General features: G+C 44.6%; 1 protein-coding gene across 4 annotated transcripts in view; it reads right to left on the bottom strand.

The window, feature by feature from the left end:
- FAM189A1 (family with sequence similarity 189 member A1) overlaps positions 1-17,716 on the bottom strand; it is a 406,051-nt gene that overhangs the window by 103,126 nt on the left and 285,209 nt on the right. For all 4 annotated transcript variants that reach the window (XM_030578098.1, XM_030578099.1, XM_030578101.1 and 1 more), the window contains one exon: positions 5,285-5,416. In XM_030578098.1, coding sequence (XP_030433958.1) covers positions 5,285-5,416 — 132 coding nt within the window. The remainder of the gene's footprint in view (positions 1-5,284; positions 5,417-17,716) is intronic.

The raw sequence follows: 17,716 nt of genomic DNA, 5'->3' as shown, positions 1-17,716 counted from the left end.
GACAGGCCTTCAGGTGGTCGAAGCAGAAATCTCACAATCTGAGAGTCTCTTGTCAGAGGGCTGACGAGCGTGCTCCCCGTCTGTTGATGTAGAACATCAAAGACGTATTGTCCGTCAACACTCTCACCACCCTGCCTGCAGGTGCTGTAGAAAGGACCTTGCAGGCTGAAAGCACTGTTCTGAGCTCTTTGACATTTACGTGCCATGTCATCTCCCCCGGGGACCACATGCCCTGGGTCTGGAGGCTGCCATGGTGCGCTCCCCAGCCCAGGTCCAAGACATCCAATATCAACTTGATTGAGTGACAAGGGCTGTCAAATGAAACTCATTCCAGGACTGCCCTGGGGTCGGTCCACCACTGCAGCAAGGTAAATATCGTTGGTGGGATGGTAACGACCTTTTCCAAGTGATTTCTGGACTAGGAATAGACTGTCGCCAGCCACGGCTGTAAGGGCCACATCCTGAGCCTGGCATGGCAGACGACATACGTACATGCTGCCATGTAGCCCAGCAGGCGCAGGTAAACCCTGAACATGGTCACAGGGAATGCAGAGACTCCCACGATGAGGTCCACCAATGCCACCAAAGCTCTGGTGCAGGGAGAGTTGAACACTGCCCCGATGAACTCTATCCTGTGCACAAGAATTAACGTTAACATTTTGTGGTTTACCAGCAGGCCCAGGGATCGGCACATGGCTGCAGCACCGCAACATCCCTTTGGACTTGGGACCTGGAGTGGCCTTTGATGAGCCAGTTGTCGAGGTACGGGAGGATATGGATACTGGAACACCTGAGGTAAGCAGCTACCACTGACATGCACTTGGTAAACACCTTTGGTGCTGTTGCAAGGTCAAACGGAAGGACTGCAAACTGATAGTGGTCAGTTCCCACCATGAATCATAGGAAGTGTCTGTGACCTTGAAAGATTGCTATGTAGAAATATGTGTCCTTCAAGTTGAAGGTGGCATATCAGTCTCCCGGATTCAGGGAGGGGACAATGGAGGCCAGGGAGACCATGCGGAACTTTGCTGAGGTCTCACAGGTCCAGGATGGGCCATGGACTGCCCTCGGCTTTTGAGATTAGAAAGTACTGGGAATAGAAACCCTTGTTCCTGTACTTGTGAGGAACCTCTTTCACCACACCCAACTGCAGCAACCATTCCACCTCCTATATGAGAAGACTTTTGTGAGGGGGTCCCTGAAGAGGGACGGGGAACGAGGAGGGGAAGGAGGGAGAAATAAACTGGAGTGTATAACCCTGCGCCAGTGTACTGAGGACCCAGTGGTCCGAAGTTATAGTGGTCCATGCCGAGAAGAAAAAGAAAGGCAGTTGGAAAAAAGCAGGAGATGGATCTGGGGTATAATCCAGTAGGTCGCCCTCGAGCGCACCCTCAAAACGTTGCTTTCCCCCCTGCTTCTTGCAGGGTTAAGCCCGATTGGGCAGAGGGTGGTGGTGGGTGGCTCAGACGGTGCTTATAGCCTCTACTCTTTTTGTGGGGTGGCTCCTGCTTGGGTTGGCTCCCTTGACCCTAAGATGGCTGCAGTTTGAACTGCTTACAGGCTGGACTGGGGACGTACAGCCCTAGAGTTTTCAAGAGTTGCACATAAACGCCAAAGAGCTCAGAGTCCATGCAGCACGTCTGCTCTGCAAACAGGGCCTGGTTGTCAAAAGGCAGATCTTGCACTGACTGCTGAGCATCATTGGCAGGCCAGAGAGGAGCAGCCAGGATGCCTGCCGCATGAAGATGACTGAGGCCATGGTGGGACTCATGAAGTCCGCCGCGTCTGAAGCTGCCTGGAGGGCTCCTCTGGCCGCAGCCATGCCCTCCTTGAGGATTGCCTGGAATTCCTTCCTGGATTCTTCGGGAAGCGAAACCTCGAACTTGACCATGGCCTGCCATGTTTTAGTTGCAGTGGCCAAGGAGGGCCTGGTGATTGGCCACTCTCAGTTGAAGGCTGGAAAACAAATAAATTTTTCACCCAAACAAATCCACTCTCTTTGAGTCTTTATTCTTGGGCGTAGCCCTGGGTTGCCCCTGCCTCTCCCTTTCATTAACAGCCTCAACTACGAGGGAGTTTGGTGCCAGGTGAGTGTAGAGATACTCACGGTCTTTAGCTAGCACAAAGTATTTGTGTTCAGCTCTTTTTGAAATGGGAGGGCAGGGAAGAGGGGGTTTGTCACAAAGCATTAGTAATTTATGATATCCCTTCGTGTAGGGTTGAAGTCACCAGTAGCAGGGTGCTGGTGCAAAAGCACCTAATTATCCCCTGCCCAATCAGCTCTAATTAAGGCAAACAGATTGGGGATGCTGGAAAAGGCCTGATGCCAGCCTGAGGATTGGCAACACCTGCTGGCCTGACAAGCTATGGGCTATAAAAGCTGGGAGGGAGCAGAAGGCTGGGGGCAGCAAGGAGAAGTCAGTCAGGGTGGGAGCTGGAGGCCTCCTAGCTGAAGGCTGACTCTGCTTGGAAAGCTTGTATATAGATGGACACTGGTGGTGGGACAACCATAAGTAAATAAAGACACGGGTGTTGCACAACTCTGAAGCCTCTCTGAGCCTTATTGGGGAGAGCAAGCAGGCCCCAGGAAGAACCCTGTTACATGTGGGGGCTTTTCTGAGATCCTTTGCCAGAGACACAGTTTGGCAACCTGGAGATGGAGGGCACTCTGCAGTGGTTCACGGAGCAACACAGGGAGATACAGAAGATACTGCAGGCCTTTCATCAGTCCCACCAGCTGTAGAAGCAAGTTTTACTGGCTTGGCAGGCTGAGCAACAATGGACTTTGCAGGACTTCATTAAAGAACAGGCAACCGTGCAGCAGCAGCTTCTGCAGAAACTGGTGAGCTGTCCAGGGGAAATGGCACCCGCGGGATGGGACAGGGCAACCGGGGCCCTAAGCTATCCCCATATCTTGCTGGGGAGGTGCACACAGCGTATATGGCCCTGATGGATGCCCAGTCTAGAGACTATGACTGTGTGAAGGCAGCCATCTTGGACTGCCTGGGGCTTTCGTTGGAAAAATACAGGCAAAAGTTTCGGGCAGCCCGGTGGGAAGGGGGCATGCGGCCCCAGGCCTAAGCCCAGAAACTGACGGACTAGGTGACGTGGTGGCAGATTATGGATCAGGTGATCCTTGAACAATTTGTGCAGTGCCTCTCCAATAGCATGCGGGTCTGGGTGCAGTGACATCACCCTGGCACCATAGAAGCCGCCATCAAAAGGATGGAGGAATATGCAGAGGCAGTTTTCCCCCTGAAGGAGCATCGGAACCTGCAAGACACAGAGGGATGCAAGAAACCCGGTGGCATCCACTGGGAAGGCATTAGACAAGCGATGGGAGGAGCACAAGGGAACCCCTAGCCGTCCGGGACAGCTTGTATACTGGTGCTGTGGACAGCCGGAGCATAAGAGCCGTGACTGCCGGTGATGGACTGTGGTGAATTCTGTGGTTAAACCAAGGTTGTGGGGGTGGAATAAGAGGTGTGGAATAGTCAGCATCCCCATGCGGGTGGGGAGAAAGCCCCAGAGGGGTCTAGTGGATATGGCCTCAGCCTGCTCCCTCATACAGCCATGCTTGGAAAAGCTGCATTGGCTTATCCATGGAGAAAGAATGCTGATGGAATGCATCCATGGGGATAGGGAGTATTGTCCTGTGGTTCAGGTACCCCTAGAGGTGCAGGGAAGGTTTGCCTAGAAGCGGGTGAGGGTAATAGAAGGGTTGCCCTACCCTATGGTCCTGGGGTTGGACTGGAACCCTGTCCCTAAGCTGAGTCCCATCTGGGACCAATTAAACTAGAACTAACTCTAAGGGAATTATTAACTATGTACAACTATTTTACAGGGAAATGTTCGAAAGAAACACTGAATGAAGTGCAATGCTAGCCGAAGCAGCAGACTTCCAGCACCATCACTGGCGGCAAGAAGAAATTGAAGGTGGGAGGAGCCAGTGGCACCCCTTATACCATGGCATGCGCATGCTGTTCCGGGGGGCGCCGGAGATGGGTCCCCTACAGATACCACTGAGGGAAAAACTTCTGGCACTAGTGCATGTGGCAAGCACACACACTTAATATGGAAAGGACATGAGTAAGCACTTGAAGAACTGTTTATTACTCAAGTATGTATAATCGTAGATATGTTACTGCTTTATGTTATATCCACAGCTGAAATGGCTGGGTAGTTTATTCTGGATTAACAGCAAGAATGAGGCATATGATTTGCAAAAAAACACAAAAAAGAGGCCCAAAGTCATCATATATAATATAATATAATATAATATAATATAATATAATATAAGTAAATACTGGTCATATTTATCAAGGCACCATAAACAAAGACTGACTCAAAACCAAATTCACACACGTATGAGCGTGCGTACATACTCTCACACACACGCATTTTAATGTGGAAAAGGTTTTTGGCAGCCACTGTTTCCTACTATGCTCTCTAGACTTGTTGTGAACAGATTAGTCAGCTTTGGTAAAATTTCCACATTAGGGCTCCCACCTTTGCTACTACCAATGGGGCTGAAGTGGTGATAGTGGAAAGACAAGAGTTTTTTTAAAAAAAGGCAGCGTAGACAGAGCCTGCATGCCGTTTACAGAGTATTGTTCAAGTGGGGTGCTATTTTCAAACAAAAGGCAGAATAACGCCCTGAGAACGTACAACAGTTGTTTTCTGTTGCAGCAATCAACAGTCATTACTAATCATAATTATAGAAGGTGGCGTTATCACTGTCAGTTGTTTGCCTGATTAGCTGTAATTTCTTCATGTGCCTAGTGAGATATTTTCTCTACTATGAACAGTCAGAGAACACAGAGCTTTCAAAGCCACACATCAGAAATAATAAATATGGAATTCACACTGGAAGGATTTTTACAGAACTTTTTGGATAATCTGTTTTTTCCTAAATTATTCTCTCTTATATGGAATATTTTAAGAAACATTTAATCAAAATGGCACCATCAAGATTACAATTATAAGCCCTCAACCAATAAGATTTTTGTAGGTGTACCCTGGGGCGTACTCAACCTTTAACAAAATGGTTATGCTGCACAAATATAGGCAACAATCCTGCAAACAGATGAGCGCGTATCTTTAGTCACATGAGTAGCTTTATTGATTTCATGTTTGCAGGATCAGGTTCTCATTTTCTGCTAAGTCTCTTTGTTATGAATAAGTAAGCAGCTGACAGCGAACAAACAACTTTCACTACATGCCTTTATCAAAATCCACTGCTGTGTTAAATTATAATAAAGTGACAATCCTTCTTACTCCCCACCTTTAGGGTCAGTCTCACAACATTACACTCCTGCAGTGGATTCAGTTTCAGCGTTTCTCCAAGGTTGCTGCAGCCCGATGTTTGATGCTGCATTTCACAGCAAACACAGACACCATCACTGTCAAATTTAATCTGAAAAAAAGTAAAAAATCAGAGAAAGGCTTAGTAATCAAAGCCACACCTTTATTCCAACCATCATTATAACATTTATCTTCACCCCAAGAAGGCACCGATGAATGACAACAATGTTCTGCTATTTGACATATACAATTCATCATATAATCAGTGATACAGCTTGAAGCAGAATGACTTCTGTTGACCAGCAGAAGCTACAAAAATGAAACTAAGTGAGAGAAATATATTGTAGAAAAGTAAGGTAGATAAAAGTAGCTGTATCTTTAAGGTCTTCTGTGGGCTGCTGAGAGGGTTTTTTAGGAGGCAGAAGATAGTTACTGTGCTCTACAGAGTCAGATCAAACCAAGAGAAATGAATTGAGTAAATAAGTGTGAAAAACATGGGAGGTAAAACAGGTGCAGAAAATGTGAGAAATCATGATCAGAAATAAAATCATATTTAAATAACCAGGAAGATTATTAGAATAGAGAGAGGTAATATTATGAAAACAGAGACAGGAGAGAATGGAACATGAAGGGAAGGTGAAAGGCATACAAAATTTTATATGTGCGTGTGAGGGAGAGTTGTACACACTGACCTCACTTTTAATTATTTTTACTCTGAAAACCTTTTATTTATCTTTTTTGTTTCAAGTTCTGTTTGTTTTGAAAACCCTTTAAAATACAGTAAACATTCAGCAGCCTCAAATTTTAATTTTCACAAAGTTCTTCTTTTTGCCTCTCTTTAATTATGTCTCTGCTTTATCTTGAGGCTTTAAAAGGCACTAGGAATTCTGGTATCTGTTCTTCTTCTAAGATTTTGATTAAAATGTGTTTTATTGAATGTACTGAACCCCAGTCAACATTTTTATTTTACTTTGACTTTCTTTAAATTCTGACTTATGTGATCTTATAACTGCAATATTCCCATTCAGCTCAATGGGAGGTTTATCCATGTAAGTAGTGCAGAATTGGATTAATTATCCTCATTTTGATGTCTCTGTTCAAAGAAACTCCCCAAAAACAGGACTGTGTTTTTCTATTGCCTTGCTAGAGTAGTTTTCAGCTAAGATTTAACCACTATATGAATTTTTCCTCAGCTTACTAATATAAGACTGTAGCCACTTGTATTTTTTCTTAATTACATTTACACATTTAGATGCTTTCTCCTTTCCTAATTTAAGCCATTTTATGCCGGTGCAGAGGATTCTAAAGATAGGCAGTACATCCTGATACCACCCTTCTAGATCACTGGCTCAAACCCAGCCTGGGTCACTACTGAGTAAGAGTTATTACCATCAGATGGCAGTTCAATGGCCTATGTGAAATGAGCAGTGGTCTCAGTTTCCAGATTTTCATACTGGAAAAAACAGTGCCAAAACTGGTGGTAATTAGAAGCTTTAATGGGAGTCTGAGCAGAGGTCAGGGATTTAGTGGGCCATGTAGGCTGAATTAGTCAGGGTAAGGCACAATAGCTGGGGGAGCGTGGAAGAAACTGTATAGTGACCATCTGTGCTGTGTACCATGTACCATGGAGACAGCACTTTGATCTTTATTGCCACCAACAGAGCATCTAAATTGCATATTGTATTTGTGCCATGATTAACATTTTACCTCTTCCCAAATCATCTGCTGCTGCTTGAATGACTGGCTGAACAAACTGAGATGGGCTCTGACACTTCCAGGAAATGGAAGTGTCCCATCTGAGGTTGTATAGCAGCATATTTAAACAGATTTCATTCTTACTAGTTAGCTTTTTTTTTTTCTGTCTTCATACAAAGCTTGAATCATTCATCTCTTCTTAGTAGCTAAATGTTTTAAAATATATATTTTACATCCAAGTAAAAGAAAGATACAGCGACAGAAAAAAGAGAAGAGAAAATGTGTGATCTCTCAGACTAATTTGGTGTCTCTGCTTCAGTGATGCGGAACAGATAAGCAGTTGGGAGAGCAATACAAGGCTATTTTTGAAAAAATTATGTTAAGTAAACAGGCTGATAAGTAATATCATGCCATATATCAGAATAAAGGCATACTCCAGACAATTGCTGTCTCAGTGGGTTTGAACTCATGACCTCTAGAATGCCCTCTAACCAGTGTAATTAGTCAGAATGCTTCTAAAAATGCAGAAAAGATAAATTATACCATTTTCTAGCCACTCATGAGCAGAAGTGGATGCAGCTTTTCTGCTGCACCCTATGTAGCCTAGTCATGCCCTGAGTCATAAATACTGTAAATGAAACAAAGAAATAGCCAGCTAAAATGGTGAGCATCTTTTATACTGATCCCTGATTTCTTACTTTTTTTTTAATAATCAGATTAGATTTTATATGTGCAGCTTTTCCTCATAACATTTTTAACATTTTAAGATAGGTATTTCAATTCCTGTCAGTTTCTAATCCCTTTTTTTTTTTTTTTTAAACGAATGAGATCTGATCTGTGCTTGGCTTTGTCGTATATGATCAGACAACCTTCAACTCTTCAATCCAATGATAAATACAAAAAGTTGTTAAACTAAAGGAGGTCTTGCCTTTGAACTCCTCTGGGAATGTTGGAAATGGTGCTAGCTGTTAGATAACTACTACAGAACAGGTTTGAAATTCTCACTTTGAATTTAGAGTTGTGTCAAATTCAGCAGTCACAGAGCTACAGCACACCTGCTATATCAGCAGAGAGCATTCAGAGAAATCAATACGCTCTTGAGCTGGTAAAAACTTACTATAACAAGGAAAATGCACTTTATACAAAGCTGTCTACACCAAGATCATTTATTCTCTGATACATGCTGTGTCTGTTCAATGAAAGATAGTCACCCACACATCATGGTACGTATTTAACACTTCTAATGTGAAAAATAGATCCTAGGTCTACTTTTATCTCATGTAATGAACAGGTATCACATAAACAAAGACTGAAAAACAATATCTAAAGGGCACATATATATCAGAGGCACATTTCTGGAGAGCCTTTGATATTCCGACCCACTGTGCACAACTATATACTTTTTCCTTTAAAAAGTGTTCATGAAGCAGTGGCCCCACCTCCTGGCTGCTGGTGCAGCCCCAGCAGTTGAGGGAGCCCACACTGACCCTCCACCTGCCTGTGGTGCAGGGGTCCCGAGCACAGCCCCCACCCAGCCCAGGGCAGGTGGAAGTGGAGAATGCGTGACTCTGCACCAGCTCCCCACAGCTGCCCGTGTGGTTCTGTCCCTGACCCAGCTCTGGTCGGAGTTGGGGGCTCCTTGGAGCTGCAGCCTGGCCATGGGAAGAGCTGCACGGGCAGCTGTGGGGAGCCGCAGACCCTCTTCCTGCATTGGGAGAGGAACCCCAGGGGCAGGAACACGGGCCGGGGGCTGCTCTCCTCGTGCCCCCCACTGCCGGGAGGGGAGAGGGTCTGCTGCAGCTGCCCACACGGCTCTTACCATGTCCAGACTGCAGGCAGCTGTGGGGAGGCTGGGTTCCTCCATCTGCCATGGGCAGACAGTCCGGGGGGCAGGAACACAGGCAGGGAGCTGCTTTTGGCTCCACCCTGGGCAGGACAGGCGGGCTCCCAGGCTCTACTCCGGCTTGGCTAGGGGTGAGGCCTTCAGGGAAGAGGATGAGCATAGGCAGGCTTTGGGGAAGAGGCAGGGCCTTGAGGGGAAGAGGAAGGGTGGGGCCCCTTGTTCCCCCTCACTTTGGGGAAGGTTCCAACGCCCTTGTCATGAAGTGACCGTCTTAAGGCCAAAACAGCATTGCTAACTTCTATGTACTTTAGGACCTTGTACTACTGACAATCACCGTAGTATCTGAGCACCTTCCTCATAAAATTGATAGAAGTAGTGAAGTCCCAAGTGGATTTAATGGAGTCTCTGGCACTTCTAACCTTTTTGGGGTCAAAACTCTGCTTGGGAGAGGGTGAGGGCTTGGATGAGTTTCTAGGGGTGGATAAAGGGTGTGTCCTTCTTAGCAGAGTAGCCTTTTCAAAGAGGAAGGTTTGAATGTTTTCTAAAGATGGTTAGATTTGGATTCATCTACTCTCCTCCAGAAGTTTGTTTCACAGACAAATCCCTTTGGCTGAGAACGTTGTGTCTTCACTGCTCTTGCACTACATCTTTGGCTTTGTGATCTGCATTGTTCATTTCCCATTTCAGCTCCTCCCCCCCATTTTATTCCTCCTCTCTCACAGAGAACAACTGATTTTTTCTAATTACTCCCAGAATATATACGCTTTTGGTTCAACTGTGCAACCTCACCTTGAAGGGCAATTCTGTAGTGTGCATGGATAGACTTTAGCTGTAGTTACAGCTTCTTAATATGTTGCATCTCTAGGAAACTTGGTTGGCGTTACTGTCAGAATTGATCAAGATCGCTTAAAGCGGCAGGTGACTTTTACCTAGCAGGGGATGAAAACGATGAAAGGCTTCTTTGACAGGAAAGGACACTGGGAACTTCAAGGATATTAAATGCACACAAAAAATAATCTACAGTACAATTACATTATGACACAAAATGACAAAGGCAAGGACATTAAATTTTTTTTGTCTATCCTAATTTACTAAATTTTAGTATAGCCTCTACAAACGTTTCAGAAAAGAGTTTGTTATTACTGTATGTAGCACATGTACTCCAACACTTCACCACAACAGGGTGAGCTAGGGACAAAGTAACAACCTCTACTCCACTGTTTTTCTCTCCATGTCATAAATCTTAATGATAATGCAATATAGATTTTCTTATAAATCAATAATACATGGAGGCTGGCAGTGTTGAGCAGTTCTCAAACCCTCAAACTCATGAGTTTGACATCCCACCAACAATTTATGATATTTTCCCATTCTATAAGCAGTCTGTTTCCTATAGGACTGCTGGATGTGGGTTCCTGCAGTACTCACCCATTGTTGCAACAGCTGTCAATATTTATATTGTCTTTCAGATGCTTAAATAGGGAGCATAAAAAAACTCCAGGACAAAATTGAAAGATGAGATACAAAAGTTCAAAAGTTGACAGCACAACAGATGAATGCGGTGGGAGCCCTGCTTCTGGTGTGTACTGTAGTGTAACACATAAATAAGGCAGCCCTGGGCAGCAGAATTATACAAACAAGAGGAAGTACTTTTTCACACAATCTGTAGAACTCATTACCATGGAAGTATAACTGGGTTAAAAAATGAACTAGATAGGTCCATCAGTAGCTATCAAGATTGTTCAGGGATGCAATCCCATCTTCGGGGCAACCCTAAGCCTCTGATTGCCAGAAGCCTTTAGGGGAAGACAGGGATCTGTTCTGCCCTGTTCTGTATACATTCCCCCTCAAGCTCTGGTATTAGTCACTGTTGAAGACAGAATAGTGGGCTAGATAAACTATTGGTTTGACCCACTCTGAAAGTTCTTATCTTCTGAGAATGGGAAGAGAAAGGAGTGCAGCAAGAAAGAAAAGTTTAATGGACTAGAGCCATCAAGAGAACAGACTAGAAAGGAGAGGAATGGAGAAGCAGCATTTGTATGAAAACTACTAAAATGAGCATTTATTATTGTATTTTATAAAACTCTTTCCCACTATTCTGATCTTTCACTGACCTGAGAACTAATCTTCACTATTAATTCTCAAGCTTACTTATGAGACAATGTGGTCTACAGGCTAGGGCATTGGCTTTAGCATAAGAAGAGCTGAGTTTTAATCCTTCCTGAGCCATTCACCTGCTGCATGAACTTGGGCAAGGCAGCACATCTTCCTACTCTGTCTGCCCTGTCTAAAAATACTCAGGTTAGGGGCCCTCTCTCATTATGTATTTGTACACTATAGAACCATAGATATGTAGGGCTGGAAGGGACATCAAGTCCAGCCCCCTGTGCTGAGGCAGGACCAAGTAAACCTCGACCATCCCTGACAGATGTTTTTCTAACATGTTTTTATAAACCTCCAACTATGGGGATTCCACAACCTTCCATGGAAGCCTATTCCAGAGCTTAGCTATCCTTATAGTTAGAATATTTTTCCTAATAATATCTAAGCTAAATCTCCCTTGCTACAGATTACATCCTTTACTTCTTTCCCCACTTTCAGTGGACATGGAGAACATTAATCTCCATCCTCTTCATAACAGTCCTTAAAGATATCTGAATACTTATTGGGTTCCCCCCCAGTCTTCTTTACTCAAGACTAAGTATGCCCAGTTTTTTCCAACCCATAGTTTTTTCCAAGTTTTTCCCAGTTTTTTCCAAACATAGGTCAGGTTTTCTAAATCTTTTATCACTTTTGTTCCTGTTCTCTGGACTCTCCAATTTGTCCACCTGCTTACTAAAACGTGGCACCACAGTAGTCCAGGTGATGCCTCACCAGTGCCAACTAGAGTGGGACAACTACCTTCCATCTCTTACATGTAACACACTGGTTAATACAACAGAATATTATACTTTTTCTCATCTGCATCATATTGTTGACTTATACTCAATTTATGATGCACAATTCCAGCCAGATCTTTCTCAGTAGAACTACTGCCTAGCCAATTATTTCACATTTTGTAGTTGTATATTTGATTTTTCCTTCCTAAGTCAAGTACTATGCACTTTTCTTTATTGAATTTAATCTTGTTAATTCAGATCAATTCTCCAATTTGTCCCGATCATTCTGAATTCTAATCATGCCCTCCAAAGTGCTTGCAACCCCTCCCTGCTTCGTGTCATCTGCAAATTTTATAAGCATACTCTCCACTCTATTATCCAAATTACTAATTAAAATTTTGAATAGTAACAGACTCACATCTGATCCCTGTGGGACTCCGTTAGATACACCTTTCCAGGTTGACAGCGAACTATTGATAACTACTCTTTTAGTGTGGTCTTTCAACCCTCTATGCACCCACTTGGTAGTAATTTCATGCTGACCACATTTCCCTAGTTTGCTAATTAGAATGTTATGTAAGACTGCCAAAAGCCTTATGAAAATCAAAATATATCACATCATCTGTTTCCCCTAATTCACTAGGCCAATAAGAAGGAAATCACATTGAACTGGCATAATTTGTTCTTGACAAATCCATGCTGGTTATTCCTTATAACGCTATTATCCTCCAGATGCTTACAAACTGATTGTTTAATAATTTGTTCCGGTATCTTTCCAGGTATTAATGTGAGGCTGACTGGTCTATAATCCCCTGGGTCCTCTTTGCTGCTCTTTTTAAAGGTAAGTTCTATGTTTGCCTTTCTCTAGTCGTATAGGACCTCACTTGTCCTTTAGGAGTTCTCAAAGATAATTGCTAATGGTTCTGAGACTGCATCAGCTAGCTCCTTAAGTACCCTAGGATGAGGGTCATCAGGGCTGGCATTAGACTTGCTGGGGCCTGGGGACAAAGCCAGAGACCAAGCCCCACCACCCAGGGCTGTAGCCAAAGCCCAAGGGCTTCAGCCCTGGGTGGCGGGGCTCAGGTTACAGGCCCCACCACCTGGGGCTGAAGGGCTTTGGTCACCCCTCCTGAGGTCATGTAGTAATTTTTGTTGTCAGAAGGGGGTCGCAGTGCAATGAAGTTTGAGAATCTATGTGTGACAGTGTCCTCCATAAGGCTTTATGGAATATGCTTATGATTGTATATGTGACATAACTGGAATATGTTTTAGGCTATATATGCCATGTAACATATCTATGTAAAGGTTATGTTCTACTGAATGTATTCATCCTATTTGTATGTGTGTATCATTTTTGTATTTGAAGTTATGAATATTGGCTGTGTACTGGCTTGATTTTAACTAGCCTAATAGAGCATTTGGTCAGCTTCTTGAGAAAAGTGCAAATTAAGTGCCCAATCAAAAACCACTAAAGTCAGCAATGAACTTGAAGATGCCAATCCACATCTGAGCCTTCCCAGGAATGTGGCTTGGCTGGTAAAAGCTGAGTCATGCATGGACATGTGGCTTGCCCATGTGACTCCAAAACTCCATCTTGGAGCTGGACTTTGCATAGGAGTGAGGAGGGGGTCTCTACTCACAAGGGAAAGTCTATTTAAACCCCTGGGAGACCCCTCCATTTTATCTTCAGCTGGCTAAAGGAATAGCCTCTCCACCCCCAAGGATACCTGAAAGAAACTAGAACAAAGGACAGTAACTACAAGGAGTGTGAGTGATTGCTGGACCCAGACTAGCAGGAGACTAGTCTGTAAAAGGAAGCTTACTGGAACTGGTGAGGTTTTATTTGTATTCAGTTTCTTAGGCCATGTCTACATCTAAAATTTTGCAGCGCTGGTAGTTACAGCTGTATTAGTACAGCTGTATAGGGCCAGCGCTGCAGAGTGGCCACACTTACAGCAACCAGCGCTGCAAGTGGTGTTAGATGTGGCCACACTGCAGCGCTGTTGGGCGGCTTCAAGGGGGGCTCGGGGAACGGGAGAGCAAACCGGGAAAGGAGACCAGCTTCGCCGCGGTTTGCTCTCGCGTTCCCCGAACCCCCCTGCAAACCGCAGGGAAGGAGACCTGCTTGCTCGGGGTTCCGGGAACGAGAGAGCAAACCGGGAAAGGAGACCAGCTTCGCCGCGGTTTGCTCTCGCGTTCCCGAACCCCCTGCAAACCGCAGGGAAGGAGACCTGCTTGCTCGGGGAACGGGAGAGCAAACCGCGGCGAAGCTGGTCTCCTTTCCCGGTTTGCTCTCGCGTTCCCGGAGCCACCCAGCAAACCGCAGGGAAGGAGACCTGCTTGCTCGGGGCTCCGGGAACTAGAGAGCAAACCGGGAAAGGAGACCCGCTTCGCCGCGGTTTGCTCTCGCGTTCCCGGAGCCACCCAGCAAACCGCAGGGAAGGAGACCTGCTTGCTCGGGGTTCCGGGAACGCGAGAGCAAACCGCGGCGAAGCGGGTCTCCTTTCCCGGTTTGCTCTCTAGTTCCCGGAGCCCCGAGCAAGCAGGTCTCCTTCCCTGCGGTTTGCAGGGTGTCTCCGGGAACGAGAGAGCAAACCGCGGCAAAGCTGGTCTCCTTTCCAGGTTTGCTCTCTCGTTCCCGGAACCCCGAGCAAGCAGGTAAGGAGAACCGCTTGCTCGGCGGTTCGGGGAACGAGAGAGCAAACCGGGAAAGGAGACCAGCTTCGCCGCGGTTTGCTCTCTCGTTCCCGGAACCCCGAGCAAGCAGGTCTCCTTCCCTGCGGTTTGCAGGGTGGCTCCGGGAACGCGAGAGCAAACCGCGGCGAAGCGGGTCTCCTTTCCCGGTTTGCTCTCTAGTTCCCGGAGCCCCGAGCAAGCAGGTCTCCTTCCCTGCGGTTTGCAGGGTGGCTCCGGGAACGCGAGAGCAAACCGCGGCAAAGCTGGTCTCCTTCCCGGTTTGCTCTCTCGTTCCCCGAACCGCCGAGCAAGCGGTTCTCCTTACCTGCTTGCTCGGGGTTCCGGGAACGAGAGAGCAAACCGGGAAAGGAGATCAGCTTGATTACCAGAGGCTTCCTCCTTCCACGGAGGTCAAGAAAAGCGCTGGTAAGTGTTTACATTGGATTACCAGCGCTGGATCACCAGCGCTGGATCCTCTACACCCGAGACAAAACGGGAGTACGGCCAGCGCTGCAAACAGGGAGTTGCAGCGCTGGTGATGCCCTGCAGATGTGTACACCTTCAAAGTTGCAGCGCTGTAACTCCCTCACCAGCGCTGCAACTTTCTGATGTAGACAAGCCCATAGTCATAGACTTGCATGTTCTATTTTATTTCACTTGGTAATTCACTTTGTTCTGTCTGCTATTACTTGGACCCACTTAAATCTTACCTTCTGTATTTAATAAAATCATGTTTTACTTATTAATTAACCCAGAGTATGCCTTAATACTGGAGGGGGGGGGCGGCAAACAGCTGTGCATATCTCTCTATCAGTGTTACAGAGGGTGAACATTTATGAGTTTATTCTGTATAAGCTTTATACAGTGTAAAAGGGATTTATTTGGGGTTTAGACCCCATTGGGAGTTGGGCATCTGAGTGTTACAGACAGGAACACTTCTGTAAACTGCATTCAGTTAAGTCTGCAGCTTTGGGGCACGTAATTCAGACCCTGAGTCTGTGTTGGAGCAGGTGGGTGCGTCTGGCTCAGCAAAACAGGGTGCTGGAGTCCTAAGCTGGCAGGGAAAGCAGGGGCAGAAGCAGTCTTGGCACATCAGTTGGCAGTTCCCAAGGGGGGTTCTGTGATCCAACCTGTCGCACCCTGTTCTAGCACGATAGGATGCCAGTCTCAGTTGGGGCCTCTGGGCACTACTGGAATACAAATAATAGGCAACCCACAATAGGAGTTCGACAACACAGAGAGTTCTAGATCCTGGATGATAGTGAACTGCTATAAATTTGATTGAGGACCTAGGGCAGTATGTTAAAAACATCAAGTTAGTTATGCCCAAATCACCAAAATATGGGCTAAGAGATAAAACAACAACAACGAAATCTATACAACATGTAGCAATGGTGGAAAGTGGATTAAAATAATCAAATCTTGGGCCATAGCATCTATTGATGTAAAATTACTACCAGAGCTAACATTGTGCGTGTGAAAGAAAGTTTCTAAAAGCACTGGAATTATGTTTCTCAAACACATGTTCATGAAAGGATAGAGCATACAGCTGTTATGTACACATGGAGCTCCCATTGACTTCAAGTGAGGTTCTAAAAACAGTGCAGCTGCAGGAAACTTTTTCCCAATTAAATTTTCATAATCAACATTAAAATCTATGCTGGTAGTTTTGTTAGCTGGTTGTGTTACTGACGTAGTACAAACAACATAAAAAGTAGCCATAAATGCTAATGATTTCAAAATGCATATTTAAAATGCTAACACATGATGTATAGTAAAATTTCTCATAAATTATGTGAAAATATATAATGTAGATAACAATTCTTACAGCATTACCTTGAACACTGAGGAAGTCCCTCATTTGTCATTTCTCAGTTAAACCAAGGTTGTTGGTGTTTTAAAAACAATTCCCTTCTCTGTGAAACTCTTTTACAGTTAAAATCCACCATAAAGAAATGTTACTATATTATTTTTAAACCGCCCATATATATTCAAATCTTTGCAGCGATGATCCCTGTGGAAAAATTCAGAAACACTTCAGCTGTTCTGCAAGAACTCCTCTTGCTGTAAAAATGAATAAGCCTGACAGAAATATGTCAAGTCAAGATGAACATTTATTTGCCTTGTGCATTGAGACTACTGTACTTGCCAGCACCCTGTGAACACCAGAGCGTGATTCAGAGCATTAGCTTGTTATTTCCCTCATTGATTCTATTTTAAGAAACTGCATACATAAGTGATTCTGAACCTGACATTTGCACTAAACTACCACTTGGAAGTTCACTACCATGTTTTAGTTTGGTAGTTAGAGTATCATTTAAAAGGAATTAATGTCTGTTGATCAAACCTACAAAAAGTATGATTTAAAGACTGATCTTTGCTCCTCACAGCTAGCTGACACCACTTTTACAGTAAGTCTAGAGCTTACAAGTACTGTCATCCTCCAAAGTGGCGGAGTTAAAGGACCTAAAGCATATGCTAATTAATATGAGCACTCAAAGTGACGAGATGCAGGTTTGCATTATGTCTATACTGTTAAACTGAGTAGTCTAAGGATTTTAATTGAAGCATACAATATGCTTCCACAATACCAGCAGCTGTAAAACCCTGAATGAAAAAGTGTTAAATTATATACCATACACAGAGTTGCAATTCACCAATCTGGAATGAAATCCTGCATCTCTTAATTACATAAGCAATCCTGTTGATTTCAGTGGAACTGCTCCCATGAGTAAGGTTTGCATACACATACCCTCATGAACTGTGACTTTGCTGATTAAGGTAAAACGAAATAAGTAGACTCCGTTACATGAACTAATATTATCATCATGATTATAATGTGGCAAATAGAAAGTAACAGCAAAGCTGATTTGTCCTACTTCTATAAAGCACAACGGGGCAACTTCTATGAAAAGCTACTGATTAGAACTTCATCTCAGACATGAAGATTGACTAGTGATAACCAGCAACTTTATTTCAGCCTCTTCCATCATTCTCATGCTGGACAGAAGCCAGAACAGGAGATGTAGGAGCGAAAAGTCGGTGGCTTTTTAGATACATTTCTCCTTTCATACTTCGATGCTAGTAGTTAAGAGCATCCTCTTGGCAGTTTAAAAGTTTATTGCTTAAAGAGTGAGAAAAGGTGTTAGGATCCCCTGAACACAGAGAAACCCAAGGGAAGTGCTTCTACTTGGAAAATGGGGAACACACTAGTGAAATGGCACTTCCCACCTTCGTTAGATTCTGCAGCAGCGAAGGACAGAATCTGGGAAATCCATGCTAAGAGGTTACATTTAACATGATGTCTAAGGCACAACAC

This window comes from Gopherus evgoodei, chromosome 10, assembly GCF_007399415.2.
Source record: "Gopherus evgoodei ecotype Sinaloan lineage chromosome 10, rGopEvg1_v1.p, whole genome shotgun sequence".
Classification (NCBI taxonomy): domain Eukaryota; kingdom Metazoa; phylum Chordata; order Testudines; family Testudinidae; genus Gopherus; species Gopherus evgoodei.
This window is presented reverse-complemented; position numbering and strand designations above follow the sequence as displayed.